Source organism: Chlorocebus sabaeus, chromosome 8 (assembly GCF_047675955.1).
Source record: "Chlorocebus sabaeus isolate Y175 chromosome 8, mChlSab1.0.hap1, whole genome shotgun sequence".
Lineage (NCBI taxonomy): Eukaryota > Metazoa > Chordata > Mammalia > Primates > Cercopithecidae > Chlorocebus > Chlorocebus sabaeus.
The window spans coordinates 42,666,384-42,690,444 of NC_132911.1; the positions used below are offsets into that span (position 1 = coordinate 42,666,384).

The window sequence follows — 24,061 nt, forward strand, 5'->3', positions numbered from 1 at the left end:
CCTTTGATGACCAGGTTAATTTTATAGACTAAATAAATAAATGCCTCTTAAATCCATCCCTCTGCATGTCTCCTCACTGTTCTTTTTCTTTCTTTCTTTTTTTTTTTTTGAGAGGGAGTGTCGCTCTGTCGCCCAGGCTGGAGTGCAATGGCACGATCTCAGTTCACTGTAACCTCTGCCTCCCGGGTTCAAGCAATTCTCCCGCCTCAGCCTCCTGAGTAGCTGGGATTACAGGCACCTGCCACCATGCCCGGCTAATTTTTGTATTTTTGTAGAGACGGGATTTCACCATGTTGGCCAGGCTGGTCTCGAACTCCTGACCTCAGGTGATACGCCTGCCTCGGCCTCCCAAAGTGTTGGGATTAGAGGCGTGAGCCACTGCGCCCAACCCTCACTGTTCTTTAATTATTTTTATTATTATATTTAATAGAGATGAGGTCTCACTGTGTTGCCCAGGCTGGTCTCAAACTCCTGGGTTTAAGCTATGGGTCAGCCAGGGCCTCCCAAAGTCCTGGGACTACAGGCATGAGCCACGGCGCCTTGCCTCCTCACTGTTCTTGACCAAGCTCTCATGGTCTTAACCTTGCAGCAACCTCTTAACTATCCTAGTCTCCAGTTTTCATAGAAGGGTTGTGCATGCCTGCCATGCCCCTGCTCGTATCTTTGCAAGGCTACCTGCTGTACTGAATAAAATCCAAACTTCTTATGGTGAGTTATAAAGCTCTTTAGGACCAGGTACTTCTGCTCTTCCACCATCATCTCCCTCCACATGTCTTTACCTCTGTTCCAGCTTCATGTCTTAGAGGGCAGGCTCTTTTGTGGTTTCTTTAAATAGGCTGTTTTCTTGACTTGAAATGCCCATTCCTGACCTGTCCACCCTTAAGATGTGGCTTAATGGCCTGGCGCAGTGGTTCACACCTGTAATCCCAGTACTTTGGGAGGCCGAGGCAGGTGGATCACGTGAGCCCAAGTGTTCAAGACCAGCCTGGGCAACACAGTGAGACCCTGTCTCTACAAAAAATACAAAAATTAGCCAGGCGTGTTGGCACACATCTGTAGTCCCAGATACTTGGGAGACTGAGTTGAGCGGATCCCTTGAACCCAGAAGGTTGAGGCTGCAGTGAGCTGTGGTCATGCCTTTGTACTCCAGCCTGAGCAACAGAATGAAACCTTGTCTCAAACAAGCAAATCAACAGTTACCACGAGCTGGGTGTCAGGGCTTAGGAAGCTGAGGCAGGGACTCAAGGCAGCCTGGACAGTATAGTGAGACCCTGTTTCTAAAAAAATTGTTTTTAATTAGTCGGGTATGGTGGTGCATGCCTGTAGTTCCAGCTACTTGGGAGGCTGAGGCAAGGAGGATCCCTTGAGTCCAGGAGTCTGAGGCTGCAGTGAGCTATGATCATGACAGTGAGATCCCATCTCTAAATTTTATACACATACACACATAGATATGTATTGCTAAAAAAAAAAAAAAAAAAAAAAGCTAATGATCCCCTGAGCCTTCAGCAAATGGTGATCTTTTTGCTGATGGAGAGTCTTGCTTTGATGTTGATGGCTGCTGACTGATCATGGTGGTGGTTGCTGAAGGTTGAGGTGGCTGTGGCAAGTTCTTAAAATGAGACAGCAATGCAGTTTGCTGCATCGATTGACTCTTCCTTTCATTAAATATTTCTCTGTAGCAAGTAATGCTGTTTAATAGCATTTTGGTCACAGTAGAACTTCTTTAAGAATTGGAGTTAATCCTCTCAAACCCTGCCACTGCTTTATCAACTAGGTTTATGTAATATTCAAAATATTCTAAATCCCTTGTTGTCATTTCAACAATGTTCACAGCATCTTTACCAGAAGTAGATTCCATCGTCAGAAACTACTTTATTTCCTCATTTATAAGAAGCAACTCCTCATCTGTTCAAGTTTTATCATGAAATTGCAGCAACTCAGTCACATCTTCAGATCCAGTTTTAATTCTAGTTCTCTTGCTGTTTCTATCACATCTGCAGTGACTTCTTCCACCGAAGTCTTAAACAACTCAAAGGCATTCATGAGGGCTGGAATCAATTTCTTCCAAACTCCTGTTAATGTTGATATTTTTCCTCCCATGAATTATTGATGTTCTTCAGGGCATCTAGAATAATGAATCCTTTCCAGAAGGTTTTCAACTGACTTTGCTCAGATCCATCAGAGGAATCACTATCCATGGCAGCTATAGCATTACAAAATGTATTTCTTAGGTAATAAAACTTGAAAGTCAAAATACTCCTTGATTTATGGGGCTGCAGAATGGATGTTGTGTTACAGGCATGAAAACAACATTCATCTCCTTGTACATCTCCATTAGAGCTCTTGGGTGACCAGGTGCATTGTCAATGAGCAGTATTATTTTGAAAGGAATCTGTTTTTCTGAGCGGTAGGTGTAACAGTGGACTTAAAATACTCAGTGAACCATGCTGTAAACAGATGTGCTGGCCGGGCGCGGTGGCTCAAGCCTGTAATCCCAGCACTTTGGGAGGCCGAGACGGGCGGATCACGAGGTCAAGAGATCGAGACCATCCTGGCTAACACGGTGAAACCCCGTCTCTACTAAAAAAAATACAATAAATTAGCCGGGCGAGGTGGCGGGCGTCTGTAGTCCCAGCTACTCGGGAGGCTGAGGCAGGAGAATGGCGTGAACCCGGGAGGCGGAGCTTGCAGTGAGCTGAGATCCGGCCACTGCACTCCAGCCTGGGGGACAGAGCAACACTCCGTCTCAAAAAAAAACAAAAAACAAAAAACAAACAAACAAACAAAAAACAGATGTGCTGTCATCCAGGCTTTATTATTCCATTTGTTGAGCACAGGCAGAGTAGATTTACCATTGTTCTTAAGACCAATAGGATTTTCGAAATGGTAAATGAGCATTGGCTTCAACTTAAAGTCATCAGTTGCATCAGCCAGTTGCATCTGACTGACAAGGGAGTCAGCCAGTCCTGTGATGCTTTGAAGCCAAGCATTGAATTCTCCTTCCTGGCTACTAAAAGTCCTTGATGGCATCTTCTTCCAATAGAAGCCATTCTATCTACATTGAAAATCTGCTGTTAGTGTAGCCACCTTCATTAATTATCTGAGCTGGATCTTCTGGAAAACTTGCTGCAGCTTCTCCATCAGCACTTGCTGCTTCACTTTGCACTTTTATGTTATGGAGATGGCTTCTTGCCTTAAACCTCCTGAACCGACCTCTGCTAGCTTCCAATTTTGTTCTGCAGTTTCCTCACCTCTCTCAGCCTTCGCAAAATTGAACAGAGTTGGGGGTGGGTGGTTAGGGATTTGGTTTAAGGGAAGACCATTTAAACTTTTTTCTTTTTGAGACCAAGTCTCACTCTGTAGCCCAGACTGGAGTGCAGTGGCGTAATCTCTGCTCACTGCAACCTCCACCTCCCAGGTTAAAGCGATTCTCCTGCCTTAGCCACCCATGTAGCTGGGATTATAGGTACGCACCACCACACCCAGCTAATTTTTATATTTTTAATAGAGACTGGGTTTCACCATGTTGGCCAGGCTGGTCTCGAACTCCTGACCTCAAGTGATCCTTCCACTTTGGCTTCCCAAAGTATTGGGATTACAGGTGTGAACCATGGCACCCGGCCCATTTAAACTTTCTCCATATCAGCATTAAGGCTGCTTAGCTTTTTTATCATTCATGTGTTCACTGGACTAGCACTTCTAATTTCCCTCAAGAATTTTTCCTTTACGCCAGGTGCGGTGGCTCACACCTGTAACCCCAGCACTTTGGGAAGCCGAGGTGGGCAGATCACAAGATCAGGAAATGGAGACCATCCTGGCTAACACAGTGAAACCCCGTCTCTACTGAAAAAAAAAAAAAAAAAAAAAAAAAACAACCCAAAAATTAGCCGGGCATGATGGCGAGCTCCTGTAGTCTCAGCTACTCAGGAGGCTGAGGCAGGAGAATGGCATGAACCCGGGAGGTGGAGGTTGCAGTGAGCCAAGATAGTGCCACTGCACTCCAGCCTGGGCGACAGAGCGAGACTCTGTCTTAAAAAAAAAAAAAAAAAATTCCTTTACATTCACAACTTGGCTATTTGGCACAAGAGGCCTAGCTTTCAGCATGTCATGGCTTTCAACATGCCTTCCTCACCACGCTTGATCATTTCTACCTTATGATTGAAAGTAAGAATCTTAGCGAGGACTTAGTGGGCATTGGTAAGGTTATTAATTGGCCTAATTTCAATGTTGTTGTGTCTCAGGGAATAGGGAGGCCCAAGGAGAGCGAGTCTAGGGGATAGCCAGTCAGTGAGAGCACATACACCTTGTATCAATTAAGCTCACCATAAGTGGGTGCAGTTTGTAGCACTCCAAAACAAAGATCAGTAGTAACATCAAAGATCACTGATCACGGATCACCATAACAGCTATAATAATAATGAGAAAGTTTGCAATATTGCAAGAATTACCAAAATGTGACAAAGAGACATGACTTGAGTACGTGCTGCTGGAAAAATGGTGCCAACGTACTTGCTGGAAGCAGTGATGCCACAAACATTCAATTTGTAAAAAGTACAATATCTGCAAAAATCAATAAAGCAAAGTACAATAAAATGAGGTCTGCCGGTATCAAAATACCAGAATAGTAGTTTATTAGCATTACCATGGGTGTTGAGGCCACTGGGCATATCTCTGAGGTCCTCTGTGCATGTGTCTGATAAATGTCAGAATGGATAACATTGTGAACTGAAAAAGTGCATTTCAACTTATAGTTCCCTGAAATTGTTTTCTCATTAATTGATTCAACAAATAGTTACTGACTATGCTGCATGCATAGTTCTGGGGGCTTGGGATACATTAGTGAAGGCGATTTCTACCCACAGAGAGCTAATATTCTCGTGGGATTAGGGAGGCAGATAGCAAACATGTGACCACAGAGTATGTTAGCCGGTGAGAGGTGCTCTGTGGGCTGAGGGAGTTGCAGGTTGCCTTATGGTGGACAGGACAGGCCTAACAGGAAATGGCTATTGTGCAAAGATCTGGAGTTGGTGAGAGTTGGCTGTAAGGATGTCCCGGGGGGGAGCCTGGCAGTCAGAGGGACTGCCCAGGGCAGAGCTTCTGAGGCTGGGCGTCCTTGGCCTGCTCAAAGGACAGAAAGGAGGGCTGGGTGGCTGGAGCAGAGTGAGCTGTGGGGACAAATGTGAGATGAAGTTAGAGAGAAATGAGCGACCAAAGTCATGTGGGGCCTTGCAGGCTGGCGTGAGGACTTTACCTTTACTCTGTGAGAAAGGGAGAGCAGGCTTTCCAGCAGTCACACCTGAGATGATCATTGGGCTGCGTTGCATGTAGGTAGCCAGGCACTTGGGGCCTGGGAGACTGCCTGGAAGGTCGCTGCGATCCTTTAGGTGAGAAATGAGGGTGGCTGAGACCTGGGCGGCAGCCACGACGGAGTAAGAAGTGATCTTTCCTTGTCTTCTGCCCTTTCCTGTCTTTCCCTTGCTTTATTTATTAATCTTTAGGTGTTGAGCAGTACTGTGGTGGCAGGTGTGACGGTACATCTGCGAATATCCAGGTGGGCAAAACTAACATTGTCATAACATTTTCATAGAACTTGTATTCTAGTGAGAGGCAGACAGACAATTAAAATGTCAATACAGTGATGCTGTGCTGAGATGTCTGAATGCCTCAGAGTGCCCCGGGGTAAGGGGAGGGGAGGGTCACTGCCGACTTTTGTTGGAGTGATTGGATAGTCTGGGTGAGGAGGGAACATTTAACCTGAGAACCAAAGGATGGAAACACAGTCTAGTAATGTGAAGAATAAAAGTGGTGAGGCTGAAGGGAACATTCAGTCATGGGGTATATGCTGAGGCCCTGACCTGCGTCTGACTGTACAGGCAGGAGAGTTCTGTGTGTCTAGGCACACAACAGCCTCTTAATGGGTCTGCTCACTTGCAGGGCTGCTCTCCTCTGATGAACCCTACACATGGTAGTCAGATGACCTTTTAAAAATGTTTGTTAGATCATGTCTTCCCACTGCACTTAAATCCAAATCAACAGTCTTCCTGCTTCTTCAGCCTCACTTCACGTTCCCCTCCCAGCTCCCTGGGCTCTACCACCACAGCCCCCACTGGGCTCCTGGACACACAGAACTCTCCTTGGACCGTGGTGGTGGCAGAGGGTATAGAGTGATGGGAATCGACATGTCAATGGTAGAAATGCCAGGGCTTGTTGATAGATGGTTATAAGAGTAAGTGAGGAGGCCGGGTGCAGTGGCTTAGCCTGTAATCTCAGCAATTTGGGAGGCCGGGACTGGCAGATTACTGGAGGTCAGGAGTTCAAGACCAGCCTGGCCAACATGGTGAAACCCCGTCTCTACTAAAAATACAAAAATTAGTTGGGTGTGGTGGTGGGTACCTGTAGTCCCTGCTACTCAGGAGACTGAGGCAGGAGAGGCGCTTGAGCCCAAGAGGCGGAGGTTGCAGTGAGCCAAGATTGTGCCATTGCATTCCAGCCTGGGTGACAGAGTGAGACTCCGTCTCAAAAAAAAAAAGAAGACAATAAGAGAGTGATTCAGATATTAACACAGACTTAAGCTTGCATTTCTGGCTTTAGTGTTTTGTTCTGAGATGGGATCTCCTGTCGCCCAGGTTGGACTGCCGTGGTGCAAGCCACAAGGCTCATGCAGCCTTCACTTCTGGCCCCAAGTGATCCTCCCATTTCAGCCTCTGGAGTAGCTAGGACCACAGGCATGCACCACCACATCTGGCTAATTTTATTTGTAAAGACGGGGTCTCACTATGTTGCCCAGGCTGGTCTCAAACTCCTGAACTCAAGTGATCTTCCTGCCTTGGCCTCCCAAAGTGCTGGGAGCCACCACGCTGGCCTGGCTTGAGCCAATGGATGGATGGTGGTTCCTTTTACTGAGATGCAAACGGCCTTTAATAAAAAGGGAACTATTTCCATCAGCAAAGTAAAGGCCTTGGCGGGGGAGAAGTGATTTAGGAAAACTAGGTTGTCACCTGGGAGGTGCAGGAATGTCAGAAGAGAATGAACGTATAAGACTTATAGTTCAGAGAAGCTGGGGGCACAAGCCACTCAAACAGCACCCAAGGATCGCCTGCCAGCAGGGTGCCCTGTTGGTGTCTGTGATCATTAATCCATATAGAATGAAACTGGTCAGTGTAGCGTCCCTCAGCCAAGTTCTCTTCGTTGTTCCCTTTTCTTGTTTCCTGTCTTCCAGTGATCCATAACTTGGAAATGAAATATATACTTTTATTACCTGTTGAATATAATCCTTATATTTCCTTATTTCAAAATGGTAAACTTATCATTGGTATGGTGAATTACATATAATTTATTTATTCATTTTTTTTTTAATTTATTTTTGAGACGGAGTCTCACTCTGTCACCCAGGCTGGAGTGCAATGGCGTGATCTCAGCTCACTGCAACCTCTGCCTTCCAGGTTCAAGTGATTCTCCCATCTCAGCCTCCCAAGTAGTTGGGACTACAGGCGTATGCCACCACACCCAGCTAATTTTTGTATATTAGTAGAGACGGGGTTTCACTATGTTGGCCAGGCTGGTCTCAAACTCCCGACCTTGGCCTCCCACCTTGGCCTCCCACAGTGCTGGGATTACAGGTGTGAGCCACTGCGCCCAGCCAAATTACATACAATTTAAAACAAAATTTGTTGCATTGAACTGAATGTTGAATTTTTCTTTGTAAAATATCCCTGTGACTAAATTTTCACTGTGGTCTGCAAATTAATTCATTTGCTTAATAGAAAAATAATTTTCAGCGTTGGGCATGGTGGTTCACACCTGTAATCACAGCACTTTGGAGGGCTGAGCCCAGGAGTTTGAGATCGGCCTGGGAAACACAGTCAGACCATGTATCTACAAACTTTTTTTTTTTTTTTCAATTAGCCAGGTAGGGTGGCACACACTTATAGTCCCAGCTACTTGGGATGCTGAGACAGGAGGATCACTTGAGCCCAGGAATTCGAGGCTGCAGTGAGCTATGATTGTGCCACTGCACTCCAGCCTGGGCAACACAGTGAGATCCTGTCTCTGACCTAACAAGCAAACAAACAAAAAAAATAAAAAACCTAACAAAATTAATTAGAAATGTGATGAGATATTGGATGTCCATTAGTGATAACGAAAGCCATTGCACCCATTATACTGAATGCTCTTTCAGGAGTTCTGAAAGCAAACAAATGTTAAAGAAATAGAAAAATAACATCTTTAAAATTTTTTATATATGTTGCTTTTATTCAAAAGAATAAAATGCTTGACAAACTCTTTAATCACAAGGTTTGAACCAAACCACCAGTCTTCTACAACAACTCTGTGAGGTAGGTATCTGCATAGCCACAAGGGATCCACACAGTCCTTTCTTCCCTTGTACCTCTCAAACACTGAGAATTGTAGTAGTTGAAACCACTGTTCTAGTGGGCAGTTAGAACAGTTGTTTTCCCCATCTTATTCCCCACAGAGCTGCCCAAGTTATTGTCTGCTCCTGGGGTTGGACCATCTGTTTTATGACAGTTATGATACTGTTGTTTAAAAAAAATCCAAATTGTTACTTTGATTTATATGATCTAACTCTGAATCACAGAAGTATTACTATAATGTTCAAAACACTGATTGACTCTACTTGCTTTAAAAACTCTCAGATCCCTTCTGCATTTATCATCAGAGATCGGTAAAGATGACAATAAGCAGGCCTAAAGTTCTGAGATGTTAGCACATATCCTTTTCACAATTTAGTAAGCTTTAAGATCATTATTTTTTTTACGTTACAAAATTTGGTACAGTACACCTCTTTCAGGAAAGTCTTAGTAGTAACTCCAAATATTATAATTATTGTAACCAGAATTGTGACACTTGGAGCAGAACGCACGCACACAAATAAAATGCTGTCAAAAAATGACATCACCATTCCCCCACACCAAATGTATAACTGGTAGGAAATGCATTTCCAGTCTGGTACATGGCAGTGTGACAAACTCCTACTCATTTGCTTTTCAAGTTGGAGACAGCAAGCTTTTTCTGTGATGTATACTACCCTTTTACCTATTTGATTTGGAAGTGTAGAATTCGGATTCATGCAATCTTCAGGTGTCATCTCCACAGACCTTTCCTCTTAGGAGTGCCTAAGCTGTCTTACTCTGATGGAGACATAATGTAGCATGAAAGACTTCCAAAGAACCAGTTTCTCTCTTGTCGTTCCTCTTAACAACTTCCACGTCTATCTAAACGTTCTATGCAGGAGTCCTACTAAAAGATTTTGGTTTAATGCCACTTTGATCAGTTATTTGTTGTATGACTTCATTCAAAAACACTTTCATCAATAGCATAGGGATTTTATCTATGAAAGGGAAGTTAGTGCCCAGCGTTCCTCACAAAATTGTCCAAAGGATAAAATGAAAAGTATGTGAGTAACTGCTTTAATTATAATGTGCTATGTTTAAGCATTATTGTCTTTCTCTATGACAAGCAACAGCTCTGTCCTAGGTCCAAATTAGAAAAACATATATTGATATTTAATTCAGAATCTCATTAATTGGTAGCTGATCTGATTAACTAGACAGAATGTGACAGATTTTCTCCTTATCTCCCAGTCTGCATATAGTGAAGCTCACTAATAAATTAATGGATGATATTAATAGCAGTGATCTCAGATGACAATGCTAACACTGACTCCTGGGCATCCCGTCACATCCTGCTGTCATACATTCAGTAATGACCAACACCAGCCAAAGTGAGTAAGATCTCCCAATACCATGTGGTATTGAGTCTTCTCAGATATATTCACTTGTTTGGCTCAAGACATGAATCTGAGCTGTGTGCTGCCTTCCTGAGACAATACTATAAAAATTTCTGACAACAGAAAACTAACCAAGTTTGTCCAATCTGTTGCTATAGCTAACCAGTAATTTCTTTTGTCAAATGTAGATACTGTTCCCAGTACCTTCCTATGGGCTTGATGCTCAAAGACACGAAGATCCCATCCACCTTCCTCAGAAATGCATCAGGCTACTCTGTTTGCAGCATCGCCCAGGTTCCTAAAACAATCTTCCCTTTACAAATTACTTTTATATCTACTATGAAAGGATGAGCTCTTGTTTAAATGTCTAACTGTGAACATCAAGTGTGCTGACTGGAGATAAATGTTTTTCATCTTTTTTTTTTTTTTTTTTTTCCTAAGATGGAGTCTCACCCTGCCGCCCAGGCTGGAGTGCAGTGCTGCAATCTCGGCTCACTGCAAGCTCCGCCTCCCAGGTTCATGCCATTCTTCTGCCTCAGTCTCCTGAGTAGCTGGGACTACAGGCGCCGGCCACCACGCCCTGCTAATTTTTTGTGTTTTTAGTAGAGACGGGGTTTCACTGTGTTAGCCAGGATGGTCTCAATCTCCTGACCTCATGATCCACCTGCCTCGGCCTCCCAAACTGCTGGGATTACAGGTGTGAAACACCCCGCCCGGCCATGTTTTTCATCTTAATTCTTCTATTGATTAAAATATGTTCTGTAAACTAAAATATGATATTGAAGTATGAAGTTCAAGTTTCTTCTTTCAGTTTCAGCTGATAACAAATAATTATACCAGAATGAAAAAGCAGAACTGCTCCAAATGCACAAAACTTAGCTAGCACTAAAAGAAATACTGAATTTTCCCCAATAGTATATAATATTTTATTGTAACAAAAATATTTAGATGAGTTTCACAGCTATATATTATCATATAGGTACCCACTGAGAAGGATAAGGTGGATAAACTGACATTTAACAATATTTTACTATACATCCAATTAATCTAAGTAATTCTGGGGAAAAGAAAAATATATAAAAGCATCCCTTTTTATATAATTCCTTATTTTTTCCAGACAACATAGAATCAAGATACAATTGTAGATCATTATAATTCTAAACTTAGTATTAGAACTTGCAATGTGTGAAAATTCCAGTTATATATTCCTAGGCATTTGTCAAATGATAATCAAATGTTTGTCTTATAGTGGTTTTATATTTGTGAGATAATACTCCATTACTTCATTGCTTTATACTGCCATGGGTCCTTCTGTTTGATGTTCTACGTTAGCTCAGATATTCTAGTAAACTCAGTTTTTTGTTTTTGTTTTTTTTCATCTGGTTAGCCTTTGGGTTATCACTTCTCGATACATAATAGAGATGTAGATAAGCAATAAAAAGATGACAAAGAAATCATCTAGGAAGCCTAGGATTCCAAACAAGGCTTCAGGTACAAAATCTAGAGGAGATATAAGATAGAAAAAAGCTCCCATTAAACAAAGTATTATCCTGATGCGAAACATCCAGAAAAGGCCCCCGACTGAAAACATTTCCCTGAATGCATGCCTCAGTAAAGTGGGTAGATCCATAATTCTCTCCATAATCTGGTAGAGGGAAAAACAAATATTATGATTTAGCATCTAATGTGTCAGGTTTCAAAATAATGTAATTTTCTTACTATGTGTAAACATTGTTAAGATTAGTTAAGATGAATTAATGAGTTACACATTGATTGAACATCATATTTTCTAATTATGCGTTGTACTTAAAAATAGCTCTTTGAATACTAGTTCTTACAGAATAGATCTTATTGCAGATAACTGAAAAGCAACTAAAGTGTCATCAAGCTTAAAATATGGGATAAAGTAATGCAAAACTCAAGTAACATCTGATTTGTTAGTAAAATAAACCAAAGAACCTAGTGCACAGGATTAGAGTCTGAGACTTGAGTGTAAGTCTCAGCTTTAAAGTCAGACAGATCTGGGTTTGAATTCAAAATCAATCACTTATTAGCCAGGTGATCTTAGGAACAGTTGCTTAACCTACTAGAGATAATTCAACAACTAACTGAGTATGTGCAAGGACTGTTAAGAACGAAAATTCAAAAGAAAAAAATAACTAAAAAAGATACTATGTATGAAAGACCTTTATAACTTGCCAGACAATATAGAAGTGATTATATATTAAAGACATAGGAACTTTGATGGTTTAAATAGTTTAAGAATAGCAGTGAAACTGATTCCTTCCAGTGAATCACTTCCTCTGGTCATTCCTCTGCTATGTTTAACATTCTGTGTTAACAGTCATACACCCAAACTCTAGATAGGCGTTTTATGTAACAAGTGCCAAATAAGTTGAGAGGGAGACAGAGACAAAAACACAAAGAACTGAGCAAGTGAGGAGAAAATAGTTTTTTAAACCCCCAGACCAAGAGAAAACCATCTTGTGACTCCTTTTGGAACAATGATCACCAAAGTACAAGAATGGTTGTTTCATAATCACTTCCTATGTTCTGTGGAAGAACTAATATCTAAAGCAAAACAGCCTTACCACTTTCACAAAGTTTATAGTAAATGACTTTAGATACTCTAACAAACAGCCAGCATGTCTTTTGAATACCTTTCTGTCCTTTTTCAGAGCTATTTTGTTCACTTGTAATATAGTATCATCATTTATACAAAATCTTTAATAATTTGACAAGAAATATGAAATGGTTTAGTAAGAAATGTTTCTGCATAAACTTACTCCAACTTTGAAGGAGGCAGAATATTAAAGAGCTAAATGCCTTTATTCTGTTATAATTTCATCACATACCAGGCTTTCTTACTCATTAAATATCTGACACAAAAAATAATAATTGAGTAATAGTATGCTTCACATTTTAAAAATATGAAGGAAAAATTTTAAAGGCCGGATGCAGTGGCTCACACTGGTAATCCCAGCACTTTGGGAGGCCAAGGCTAGCAGACTGCTTAAAGCCAAGAGTTTTGAGATCAGCCTGGCAAACAGGGCAAAAACCCGTCTCTACTAACATACAAAAATTAGCTGGGCATGGTGGCACACACCTGTAATCCCAGCTAGTCAGCTGGCTGAAATATGAGAATTGTTTGAACCCAGGAGGCAGAGGTTGCAGTGAGCTGAGATCACGCTATTGCATTCTGGCCTGGGCAACAGAGCGAGACTCTCTCAAAAAGAAAAGAAATGAAAAGAAAAATGTTAAATGACTTTTTAAAGTTCAGTGGTAGCTCTTAAATTTGAAACAGGTCGCATTTTTAAAGAACCATCCTATTGATGTCATCAGAGGATATGTAAAAAAAAAATTGCTGGATCAAAATTGCAGAAGAGGCTCCCAAATAATTATGGAGGACAACATGATTAGATTAAGTTTTTTTAATGCTTAATGAAAAATGGGTAAATCTACCCATTATCATTCGTAACAGTTGAACCTCTATGCCCTGAAATGTACATGACCTCACAGAACAAGGAACAATGGAGCATGAGCACATGTCTGTTTAACACTGAAGCCTCTGCATAGCTTAATATATTTGGCTGGGAGCAGCAGTATCAATTCTTACCTTAACAGTAATTCATTCATTTATTCAACACACATTAAGGCACTAAATTTGGCACTGGTGAATAAATAAACTTGGCAATGGTAAATAAATAAAAATGGACCTTACCCTTATGAAGCTTTTAGTTTACTGAGAGAAAGATAACGAACAAGAATTGAGTGCTGTCTATGATAAACGCCATGAAGGAAAGGTACAGCGGGCAGCCACAGAGCAGGGAAAGCTTCTCCAAGAAGGGTCTACTTGGGAGTTATACCTGATGTAAAGGACGAGTTGATGGGTGCAGCACACCAACATGGCACAAGTATACATATGTAACAAACCTGCACGTTATGCACATGTATCATAGAACTTAAAGTATTAAAAAAAAAAAAAAAAAAAAAGATAGTTGTCATCTAAAGACTGGGAAATCACCATGAGAGCAGAAGGACAAGCATTTCATGCAGAGGAAGTGTCAGGTGTGACAGCCTTAAGGTGGAAGGAGTTTGTGTGTGTGCTGAGAGCATACAGCAGGGTGGCTGCAGGGTGGTGATTGAGGCGGTTAACAGAAATTTGGAAAGGGAGGAAGGACCAGATTCTGTGGCGCCTTGTAAGCCACAGTAAGGAGTTGGAACATTCAAAGACATTGGGCCACAAGTGGTGGCTCATGCCTGAAATCCCACCACTTTGGGAGGCCAAGGCGGGAGGACCACTTGAGCCCAGGAGTTTAAGACCAACCTGGCCAACACGGGGAAACCCCATCTCTACAAAAAATATAAAAATTAGCTGGGTTGTGGTGGCATGCACCTGTAGTCCCATCTACTTGGGAGGCTGAGGTGGGAGGATGGCTTGAGCCCAGGAGGCAAAGGTTGCAAGTGACCCAAGATTGCGCCACCACACTCGAGCCTCAAAACAAACAAACAAAATGGAAGTTTTCAAACATAAGAGCATCATGGTCTCATTTATGTCCAGAAAATATTTATCAGGCTGCTGTGGCAGGGAAAAAAGTAGAAGTGAGGAGGCCACTGTGGTTGCTGTGAGCAGAGATGACAGGGCTGGACCAGTACAATGTCTACAGTGATTGAAAGAAGTGGATACAGGCTGGGCACGGTGGCTCACACCTGTAATCCCAGCACTTTGGAAGGCTGAGGGGGTGGATTGCTTGAGCCCAGGAGTTCGAGGCCATCCTGGGCAGCATGGCAAAACCTAGTCTCTACAAAAAATTAGCCAGGTGTGGTGATGCACCACTGTGGTTCCAGCTACTTGGGAGGCTGAGGCGGTAGGATGGCCTGAGCCTGGAAGGTTGAGGCTGCAGTGAGACGTGATTGCACCACTGCACTCCAGCCTGGGAAGGAGTGAGACCCTGTCTCAAACAACAACAACAACAACACAGTCAAGACATTTTTGTTCTTTTTGAGACAAGGTCTCACTCTATCACCCAGGCTGGAGTGCAGTGACGTGATCCTGGCTCATTGCAACCTCTGCCTCCCGGGCTTAAGCAATTCTCCTACCTCAGCCTCCCAAGTAGCTGAGACTACAGGTGCACACTACCATGCCTGACTAATTTTTGTATTTTTTGGTAGAGACGAGGTCTTGCTAAGTTGCCCAAGCTGGTCTCAAACTCCTGAGCTCAAGTGATCTGCCTGCCTCAGTCTCCCAAAGTGGGATTACAGGCATGAGCTACTGTGCCCTGCCAGCAAGAATATGTTGATGCAGTAAAAATAATAGGATACCCCAAAAATAGAAAGAAAAGATAGGATTACTTATAGATCAAATGAGAGGAATGAAGAAGAGGAGGAAATAAAAAATGAGAAAAGAATAGACTATGTCAAGGAGGGAATCAGCTAAATACTCCACATGTTAACTTAGAGATGCCAGTGGAGCACCCATGCTAAAATGGAAGCGAAGCAGTTGGATCTAGAGTCTGGAGCTCAGAGAGGAGAGGTCTGGGCTGTCCATATAAATTTGGATTTAGTACATTCTAATTTTTGAAGTACTTATTCGGTTTTACATTTCTAAGAATGTGTTAGATTTTGATAAAACAAGAATGAGTCAGTAAAATGTGCTAGGTTTTGATTTATCAAATACTTCTAGGGTAAGGGGAAGAAAGGTTATCTGTACAGTGTTCTGCTTTTAAATAGCTAAGATGACATATAAACATATCCCTCCAAACTTTTTTTTTTTTTTTTTGACATGGAGTCTCACTTTGTTGCCCAGGCTGGAGTGCAGTGGCACGATCTCAGCTCACTGCAACCTCTGCCTCCTGGGTTCAAGTGATTCTCCTGCCTCAGCCTCCTGAGTAGCTGGGACAACAGGCGCAAGCCACCATACCCAGCCAATTTTTGCATTTTTAGTAGAGACAGGGTTTCACCATGTTGGCCAGGCTGGTCTCGAACTGCTGACCTCAGGTGATCTACCCACCTTGGCCTCCCAAAGTGCTGGGATTACAGGTGTGAGCCACCGCACCCGGCCAACCTGGAATTTTTTTTTTTTTTTTTTTTTTTTGAGATGGAGTCTCGCTCTGTTGCCCAGGCTGGAGTGCAGTGGCGCAGTCTCGGCTCACTGCAAGCTCCACTTCCTGGGTTCACGCCATTCTCCTTCCTCAGCCTCCCAAGTAGCTGAGACTACCAGCACCCACCACCACACCCGGCTAATTTTTTTGCATTTTTAGTAGAGACGGGATTTCACCGTGTTAGCCAGGATAGTCTCTATCTCCTGCCTTGTGATCTGCCCGTCTCGGCCTCCCAAAGTACTGGGATTACAGGCGTGAGCCACCACGCCCGGCCCCAACCTGGAATTTTTTAAGGGAAGATTTCAAACGGGGCTAGGGCAAATAGAATAAACTGTAACTGTGAAACTGTTGAAGTTTTCAGTTGTAACTTTTCTCAAAAAACAAACGGTGTTTTAGTATCACATAGAAGTAAATAATTTTCTATTTCCCTCTAATTTTTTCTATTGCTTTTCTGCTAGTTTTTCTTTCATAAAAATTTGTATAATGCTATTTGTTTTTTAAGAAAGAAAACTGTAGTCCTTGGGAAAGCTGTAACAGTGATTGGAAGCAATGAAGGTAAAAACTTGACCGAACACATATAATGATATATTTTTTTTCTTTTTCTTTTCTTGTTTTCTGAGAAAGGGTCTCACTCTGCCACCCAGGTGGGAGTGCAATAATGCGATTATGGCTCACTAGAGCCTTGACCTCCTAGGCTTAGGTGATCCCCCCATTTCAGCCTTCCAAGAAGCAGGGACCACAGGCATGTGCCAACACTCTTGGCCAATTTTTTGGTATTTTTTATAGAGATGGGGTTTCATCATGTTGCCCAGGCTGGTCTCAAAATCCTGGGCTCAAGTGATCCACCTGCCTTGGCCTCCCAAAGTGCTAGGATTACAGGCGTGAGCCACTGTGCCTGGCCAAGATTTTTCATAGTCAAAGAATACTTGTTGGTAAACCTCACTTTACAAAAGAGAAGAAATGTGTCTTCCTCTAACTTTGAACATGCTTTAGCATTACTTACAGATCTGGGTTGCCCTGAGAATCTCCGGTTATAATCATTAATATCCTGATGCAATCTCACAACATCCTGAGACTGATCGTCTTCACCAAATACCGTTAGGAGTAAGGTTACCTGTATATTACAGAAAAAATATTTCAACTTTCTGCATCATTATGTTTTTCATTTTGTGTTATTATTCAATCGAATGGTAAAGGCTTCTATATTTATATTTCACTCATTTTTAAATAAAGGCAACCTGGAGGAGGGGAGTAAGTAACTGCTTTGCAATAAAATCCAGTGCAGCATAGAATTTGAACTCCTATAAGATAAAATAGGCACCATATCCAACTACTGGTCTAATAGTTTCCTGTCCACACTAGGGATAAATTCAGTAGTTCTCTAATTGGGCTGACAGATATTTGAAGATGCAAGAATGATGAGAAAACATTCAGGAGGAAAGTGACATACAATATATAACTGTCACTTTAAGAAAAAAAATTACTTTTTTTTTTTCAGTATTAAAATAATGATTGGTTATTCTTACTGGTATTTGAAAGATCTTTGAATGCTACCAACCATAATATAAAGATTATGTTATTGCAGGGACCAGCTCTCAAACACCAATTCCTACTATAATAAAAAAAAAAAAGAAATTTTTGACATTGTTATATAACATAATACATTTAACCATGCTTCCTTCATGGTTGTGGTAACAAGGATATACAAATGTCCCAGGACCATACTGGGGTAATCTGACGGTGACAGTACCTTGAAAAATAAATACACTTTAGGACGTAGCACCCCTACAGAAAATGGTCACTAATGATTGTATGATGACTTAAAAGAAGTAGCGGTGGCCGATTTAGTTTTAAATCATTTAGTTGTTTTATCCTTCCTCAGTTCAGCTGTAAAACCAAGGCTTCCCACTGCTTACATGCTTTCCAAACAGCTAAATGAAGGCGTGACTAAGCACAGAAGGTGGTGAGAACAGCAGGTGCAGCCATCGGTTCCTTCACAAATTTGTTAATGAAAATGCATTCTTTCAATAAACATTAATGGAACACCTATGGCGGGGCAGGCACTCTGCTAAGTGCTAGGTATGCCAAAAAAATGAAGACACAAGCCTGCTCCAGGGTGACTACAACACCCACAATGAAAGGGGACGCAGACCTGGCTGACAGCCTTACATGGCCCTGGGGCAGGTGCAAGAATGCTGCAGAGTGAGGATCTCTTCTTTCTGGGGTGGTCAGAAAGCCTGATACTGAGCTAAGCCTGGAAACAGTGGTAGGACTGTGGTTGGTGTACACACATTCAAGGGGAGAAGCAGTGAGTGTGTTCCAGTCAAAGGCCTGTGTATTGCTATTTCCATGACCATTTACTGAAGGGGCCTACTGAAAACAGGAGGTAGAACAAGCATTTGCCATCTGTCTTGCCTCCAGGATGAATTACTCTTCGCTTAGAGAACCAAGAGCTATTATGTTAAGACAACTTTATCTCGACCTTCTGAGCCTCTAGTCAATTTATGGATGGTACATAGGATACCACCGGCTACTGTACACATGCCCTATGAAAAGCCATGGGCAGAACCAAGAAGGCAGAGGGCCTGGAACTATTTTTGTAACGTAAGACCTACTCCCTGGTTTGGATATTGCTGACTGAGAGCAAAAGATGCCAAGAGGTGGTACTGGCAAATAAGCTTCAATTTTTTTTTTTTTTTTTTAAATTTTTTTTTTGAGATGGAGTCTCTCTCTGTCTCCAGGCTGGAATGCAGTGGCGCAATCTCGGCTCACTGCAACCTCCACCTCCCGGGTTCAAGTGATTTTTCTGCCTCAGCCTCCCGAGTAGCTGGGACTACAGTTGTGCACCACCATGCCCAGCTAATTTTTGTATTTTTAATAGAGACTGGGTTTCACTATGTTGGCCAGGATGGTCTCGATCTCTTGACCTCATGATCTGCCCACCTCAAACCTCCCAAAGTGCTAGGATTACAGGTGTGAGCCACCACGCCCAGCCATAAGCTTCAATGTTGATTGCCTTGTGTCACGCATCAAATCAGCCAGAGAGGCATACAGAAACATCAGTTTTCCTCCTGACCATGTGACCACAAGTAAAATATGAAAGAGGCAGAATTTGGGAATGTAGAAGCAAGAATGGTAAGAAAATGACTTGGACCTCCCTCTTTACACCAAAATAAGAGGGCAGTTGAGGGGAAACAGACAGCTACAATAAAGGCCAAAGGGGGGGGAGGAGAGAGAGAGAGAGAGAGAGAGAGAGAGAGAGAGAGAGAGAGTGTGTGTGAACATTCCACCCACGGGTTAAGTGGAGGAATACATTTTTTTTAGTGATATAATCTGGTTCTATTGTCCAGGCTGGAGTGCAGTCCCATGATCATAGCTCATTGCAGCCTCAACCTCCTGAGCTCAAGCAATCCCCCCCACTTCAGCCTCCCAAGTAGCTGGGACTACAGGTATATACCACCACACCTGGCTAATTTTATTTTTAAAATTTTTTTGTAGAGATGAAATCTCATTTTGTTGCCCAAGCTGGTATCGAACTCCTGGCTTCAAGTAATCCTCCTGCCTTGGCCTCCCAAAGTGCTGGGATTACAGGCATGAGCTACTGCGCCCAGCCTGTTTTTTTATTTTAAATGAAAAATAAAGGAAATTATGAAAAACAGTGTACAACTGATAAAATGTCCTATGTTGTCATACTTAAAAACTGAGATTGTTGGTTTCTCAGAATTGTTCAGTATTTCATTTCTCCAGTTTATCAAAGAAATGGAGAGAATTTGGCATGTCTCATCTGCAGTGACATTTCAGTCTCACATTCATGTTTACTTACTGCCTCCCTCCTGAGGTGGCTTCGATGCTAACTGTCATGGTTTAAGCTGTTCTGGACAATGCAATGTGGCCATGTCTCTAAAAGGAACAAAACATTTAAAAAAAAGTCATTATATACCATTTAAAGCTATCTGGGTCCTCACTGGAAAAAGACAGATTAAATATAAATTGAAAAGGAAAAAAATTTTTTTCAAAACAAGTGTATGTAGAGGATATATGTTCAAGTCTGATTACGTAGTTTGGTTATTCCTTTGCTGGTACTGCTACAAAGACTTTATTGGGATTTTGGGGAAGGATTCATTTACCAGTTGTCTTTCACTACAACTGTAGGATTTCAAATAGGATTCCCTTTTTCAGTGGTATCTCAATGACAGTTTAAAAAAAAAATAATGGGCCAGGTACAGTTAAAAAAAAATCATGGGCTGGGCGTGGTAGCTCATGCCTGTAATCCCAGCACCCTTGGAGGGTGAGGCAGGAGGATTGCTTGAGCTCAGGAGTTTGAGACCAGCCTGGGCAATGCAGGGAGACCTCATCTTTACTAAAAATTAAAAAAATTAGCCAGGCATGGTGGCACATGCCTATAGTCCCATCTACTCAGGAAGCTAAGGTGGAAGGACTGCTTGGGCCCAGGAGGTCGAGGCTGCAGGAAGCTACGATCATGCCACTGCACTGCAAGACCTTTTCTCAAAAAAAAAAAGTAATAAAAACAATAGAGTAACATCAAAGAAGATTTGGATAAATGAAGTTCTGCTAAAAAGATAAGAATAATTCCAAATGTAGGTACAAAAACTATAAAAATGTACAAAATAGCATAAATGACGCTTTCTGCACACAAAACATTACCGTTTGTCTACAGATTGGACAACTGATTGCCCCAAGCCATGAACCATATCGCCAGTAAGCAATAATGCAGGCACCTAATAGACAAAACAAAACAAACAATCCATTAATATTGATGTTTTAAAGTCCATATATCGTCAGAAAGATTCAACTATTCGAAATATTTTAACAGTACCACATTATTTAAAAATACTTTTTACTTCATCCAGCCAACCTTCAGGCAAATTCATATCTAGTAAGAACTCCTAGCCATTAAAATTGTTTTAATTTAAATCCCAGGTTAAGGCCGGGCATGGTGGCTCACGCCTGTAATCCCAGCACTTTGGGAAGCCAAGGTGGGTGGATCACTTGAGGTCAGGAGTTTGAGACCAGCGTGGCCAACATGGTGAAACCCCATCTCTACTAAAAAATACAAAACTTAGCCAGGTATGGTGGCACACGCCTGTAATCCCAGCTACTTGGGAGGCTAAGGCAGGAGAATTGCTTGAACCTGGGAGGTGGAGGTTGCAGTGAGCTAAGATCATGTCACTGCACTCCTGCCTGGGCAACAAAGCAAGACTCTGTCTCAAAAAAAAAAAAAACTCCAAGTTAAGCTACAGTTGTACACAATCAAAAGTAAGTATACATTAACTGCCTTAATACTATGAAGCTTCATACAAAATATTATATTTCCTATGTAATATAAATAAAACAATAATTAAACATCATTGTAAATATAACAACCAACAAATTAGAGCATAAATTTTCTGTTCTAAATTTGCTATGTTACAAAACACAACTTTTAAAAGAGTTTAGAAAACCAAATTATCAATGTATTAACTAATAGTAATTAGGTATTAATAGTACAAGTGGCCAGGCACGGTGGCTCACGCCTGTAATCCCAGCACTTTGGGTGGCTGAGGCAGGTGGATCATGAGGTCAGGAGTTCAAGACCAGCCTGGCCAACATAGTAAAATCCCGTCTCTACTAAAATACAAAAAAATTAGCCGGGCTTGGTGGCGGGTGCCTATAAATCCCAGCTACTTGGGAGGCTGAGGCAAGGAGAATCGCTTGAACCTGGGAGGCAGAGGTTGCAGTGAGCTGAGATGACACCACTGCACTATAGCTGGGTGACAGTGCAAGACTCCATCTCAGAAAAAAAAAAAAAAAATAGTATAAGCAAGGAATCAAAGGACACAAAAAGATTATATGCTCTGCCCTAATGAAGTGTATAGTCCAGTTCAAGAATCGAATCAACTCTTGCACTAGAGGGATTGGATTTTTCTGCTTGAAGGTATTCACAAGCAGCAAGCCAGCCGAAGATGGGCAACACAGCCTGAAGGAAGAGTCTGGCGACCTCAAGAAGGCAGAGGTGTGCCAAGTGTATAAGCACCAAACTTTAGGCCAATAACAGGTGAAGAAATAGTTTTGAATACTGTCTGGTATTTAAGGAGCCAATCCACTTTCTTTTTTGTAGGACACCTGCATCTTCAACTATCCAGGTCCCACTGTGAATCTGAACTAAGTGCTAAGTGCTGAACTAGTGTCCCTTCTCCCTCCAGGAACCTCTGTGTATTCTTGCTCTTGCCTGAGCAACCTGGCTTAGCCCTCCTGTGTTCCTTATTCCTCCAGATCAAGTAAGTGTTCAGAATTCAGAACAAGCAATGGCAATCCAATTGAGGAGACCCAGGTGACATACTCAAATCAATGTAGAAGGCAAATCTTCAACTGTGTCATATTAACTTGAAATACAAAAAAGGGCCAGGCACAGTGGCTCACACCTGTAATCCCAGCACTTTGGGAGACTGAGGCAGGCGGATCACCTGAGGTCTGGAGTTCGAGACCAGTCTGACCAACATGGAGAAACCCTGTCTCTACTAAAATACAAAATTAGCTGGGCTTGGTGGCGCATGCCTGTAATCCCAGCTACTTGGGAGGCTGAGGCAGGAGAATTGCTTGAACCCAGGAGACGGAGGTTGCAGTGAGCCAAGATTGCGCCATTGCACTCCAGCCTGGGCAACAAGAATGAAACTCTGTCTCAAAAAAAAAAAAAGCCTGGGCACGGTGGCTCACACCTGTAATCCCAGCACTTTGGGAGGCCGAGGCAGGTGGATCACGAGGTCAGGAGATCGAGACCATCTGGCTAACATGGTGAAACCCCATCTCTACTAAAAAATACAAAAATTTAGCTGGGGGTGGTAGCAGGCACCTGTAATCCCAGCTACTCAGGAGGCTGAAGCAGGAGAATGGCATGAACCCGGGAGGCAGAGCTTGCAGTGAGCCCAGATTGTGCCACTACACTCCAGCCTGGGTGACAAAGTGAGACTCCGTCTCACAAAAAAAAAAAAAAAAAAAAAAAAAGAAATACGAAAAAGGAGTGCAGAGAAGTATGCATTAGAGAGTAACTTGTAGAGAAGAAAGGATTTGAACTGAACTTCATAGGACAGATGAGATTTAGATAGGCAGAAAACAGGAGGGAGGACACTTCAGGTTTTAAGAACAGCAAGAGCAAATGTCGGAAAGGAGTGTCACGTGGATTAGGTTCAAGAGGAGAAATGTATCTACCTTCTCTGATGCCCATTTAATTTTCCCTGCCCAATCTTTCATAACTTGCCTGGTGATTAGCATTTCCAATAGAAAATTAAAAGATTAAAAACTGAAATAAGCATTTTATACTTTGTTAGTTACTTAAGTGAAAACGTTAAAGAAGAGACTGGAATGAGTGGATGAAGCAATGATGAGATTGGATTACTGAAAGAGCACAAGGTACAGAAAACCCTGCCATTACATGGTATGGGTTCCAAATATGCCATCTCCAACTGCACAAATAACACTGTATCTAATAATTCTATACTATGAAGTTAGACAAAAGGGCCAACACAATTTACAGGATGATTATATGCTACATTTTAAATTAGTCCCTATATGAAAATTTCCTACATTTTGGGAGCAATAAGACCCTATCTTGAACACAACTATTTAAATAGAAACAATAAAAAACTAGGTCTAGTGACTGGACAAATCAAAGTGGCTTCGAGTGTTTACTATTGTATGAACCACTAATCATGCAGAACTGAGCACAGGAATTGAAGATAAACCTAGGTTTAAAATCTTTGGCTCTGTCTGGGCTGGGTGTGGTGACTCACGTCTGTAATCCCAGCACTTTGGGAGGCCAAGGTGGGTGGATCACGATGTCAGGAGTTTGAGACCAGTCTGGCCAACATGGTGAAACCCCATCTCTACTAAAAATACAAAAATTAGCTGGGCATGGTGGCAGGCACCTATAATCCCAGCTGCTTGGGAGGCTGAGGCAGGAGAATCGTTTTAACCTGGGAGGCGGAGGTTGCAGTGAGCTGAGAGCACACCATTGCACTCCAGCCTGGGCGACAAGGTGAGACTCCATTTCAAAAAAAAAAAAAAATTGGCTCTGTCACTTAACAGCTGGCCTACTCTTTGTAAAATGTATTATTATTATTTTTTTGAGACAGGATCTTGCTCTGCTGCCCATGCTGAAGTGCAGTAGCATGATCACAGCTCATTGCAGCCTCAAGCTCCTGGGCTCAAGCGA

The 24,061-nt window shown here is 42.2% G+C and overlaps 1 protein-coding gene across 5 annotated transcripts in view; it reads right to left on the minus strand.

Moving 5' to 3' along the window:
* Window positions 1-8,230: 8,230 nt before the first annotated feature.
* RNF170 (ring finger protein 170) overlaps window positions 8,231-24,061 on the minus strand; it is a 46,615-nt gene continuing 30,784 nt past the window's right edge. For all 5 annotated transcript variants that reach the window (XM_037983524.2, XM_007962350.3, XM_037983522.2 and 2 more), the window contains 3 exons: window positions 20,518-20,591; window positions 16,856-16,966; window positions 8,231-11,396 (listed from right to left, as the gene is read on the minus strand). In XM_037983524.2, coding sequence (XP_037839452.1) covers window positions 11,127-11,396; window positions 16,856-16,966; window positions 20,518-20,591 — 455 coding nt within the window. In that variant the 3' untranslated portion in view covers window positions 8,231-11,126. The remainder of the gene's footprint in view (window positions 11,397-16,855; window positions 16,967-20,517; window positions 20,592-24,061) is intronic.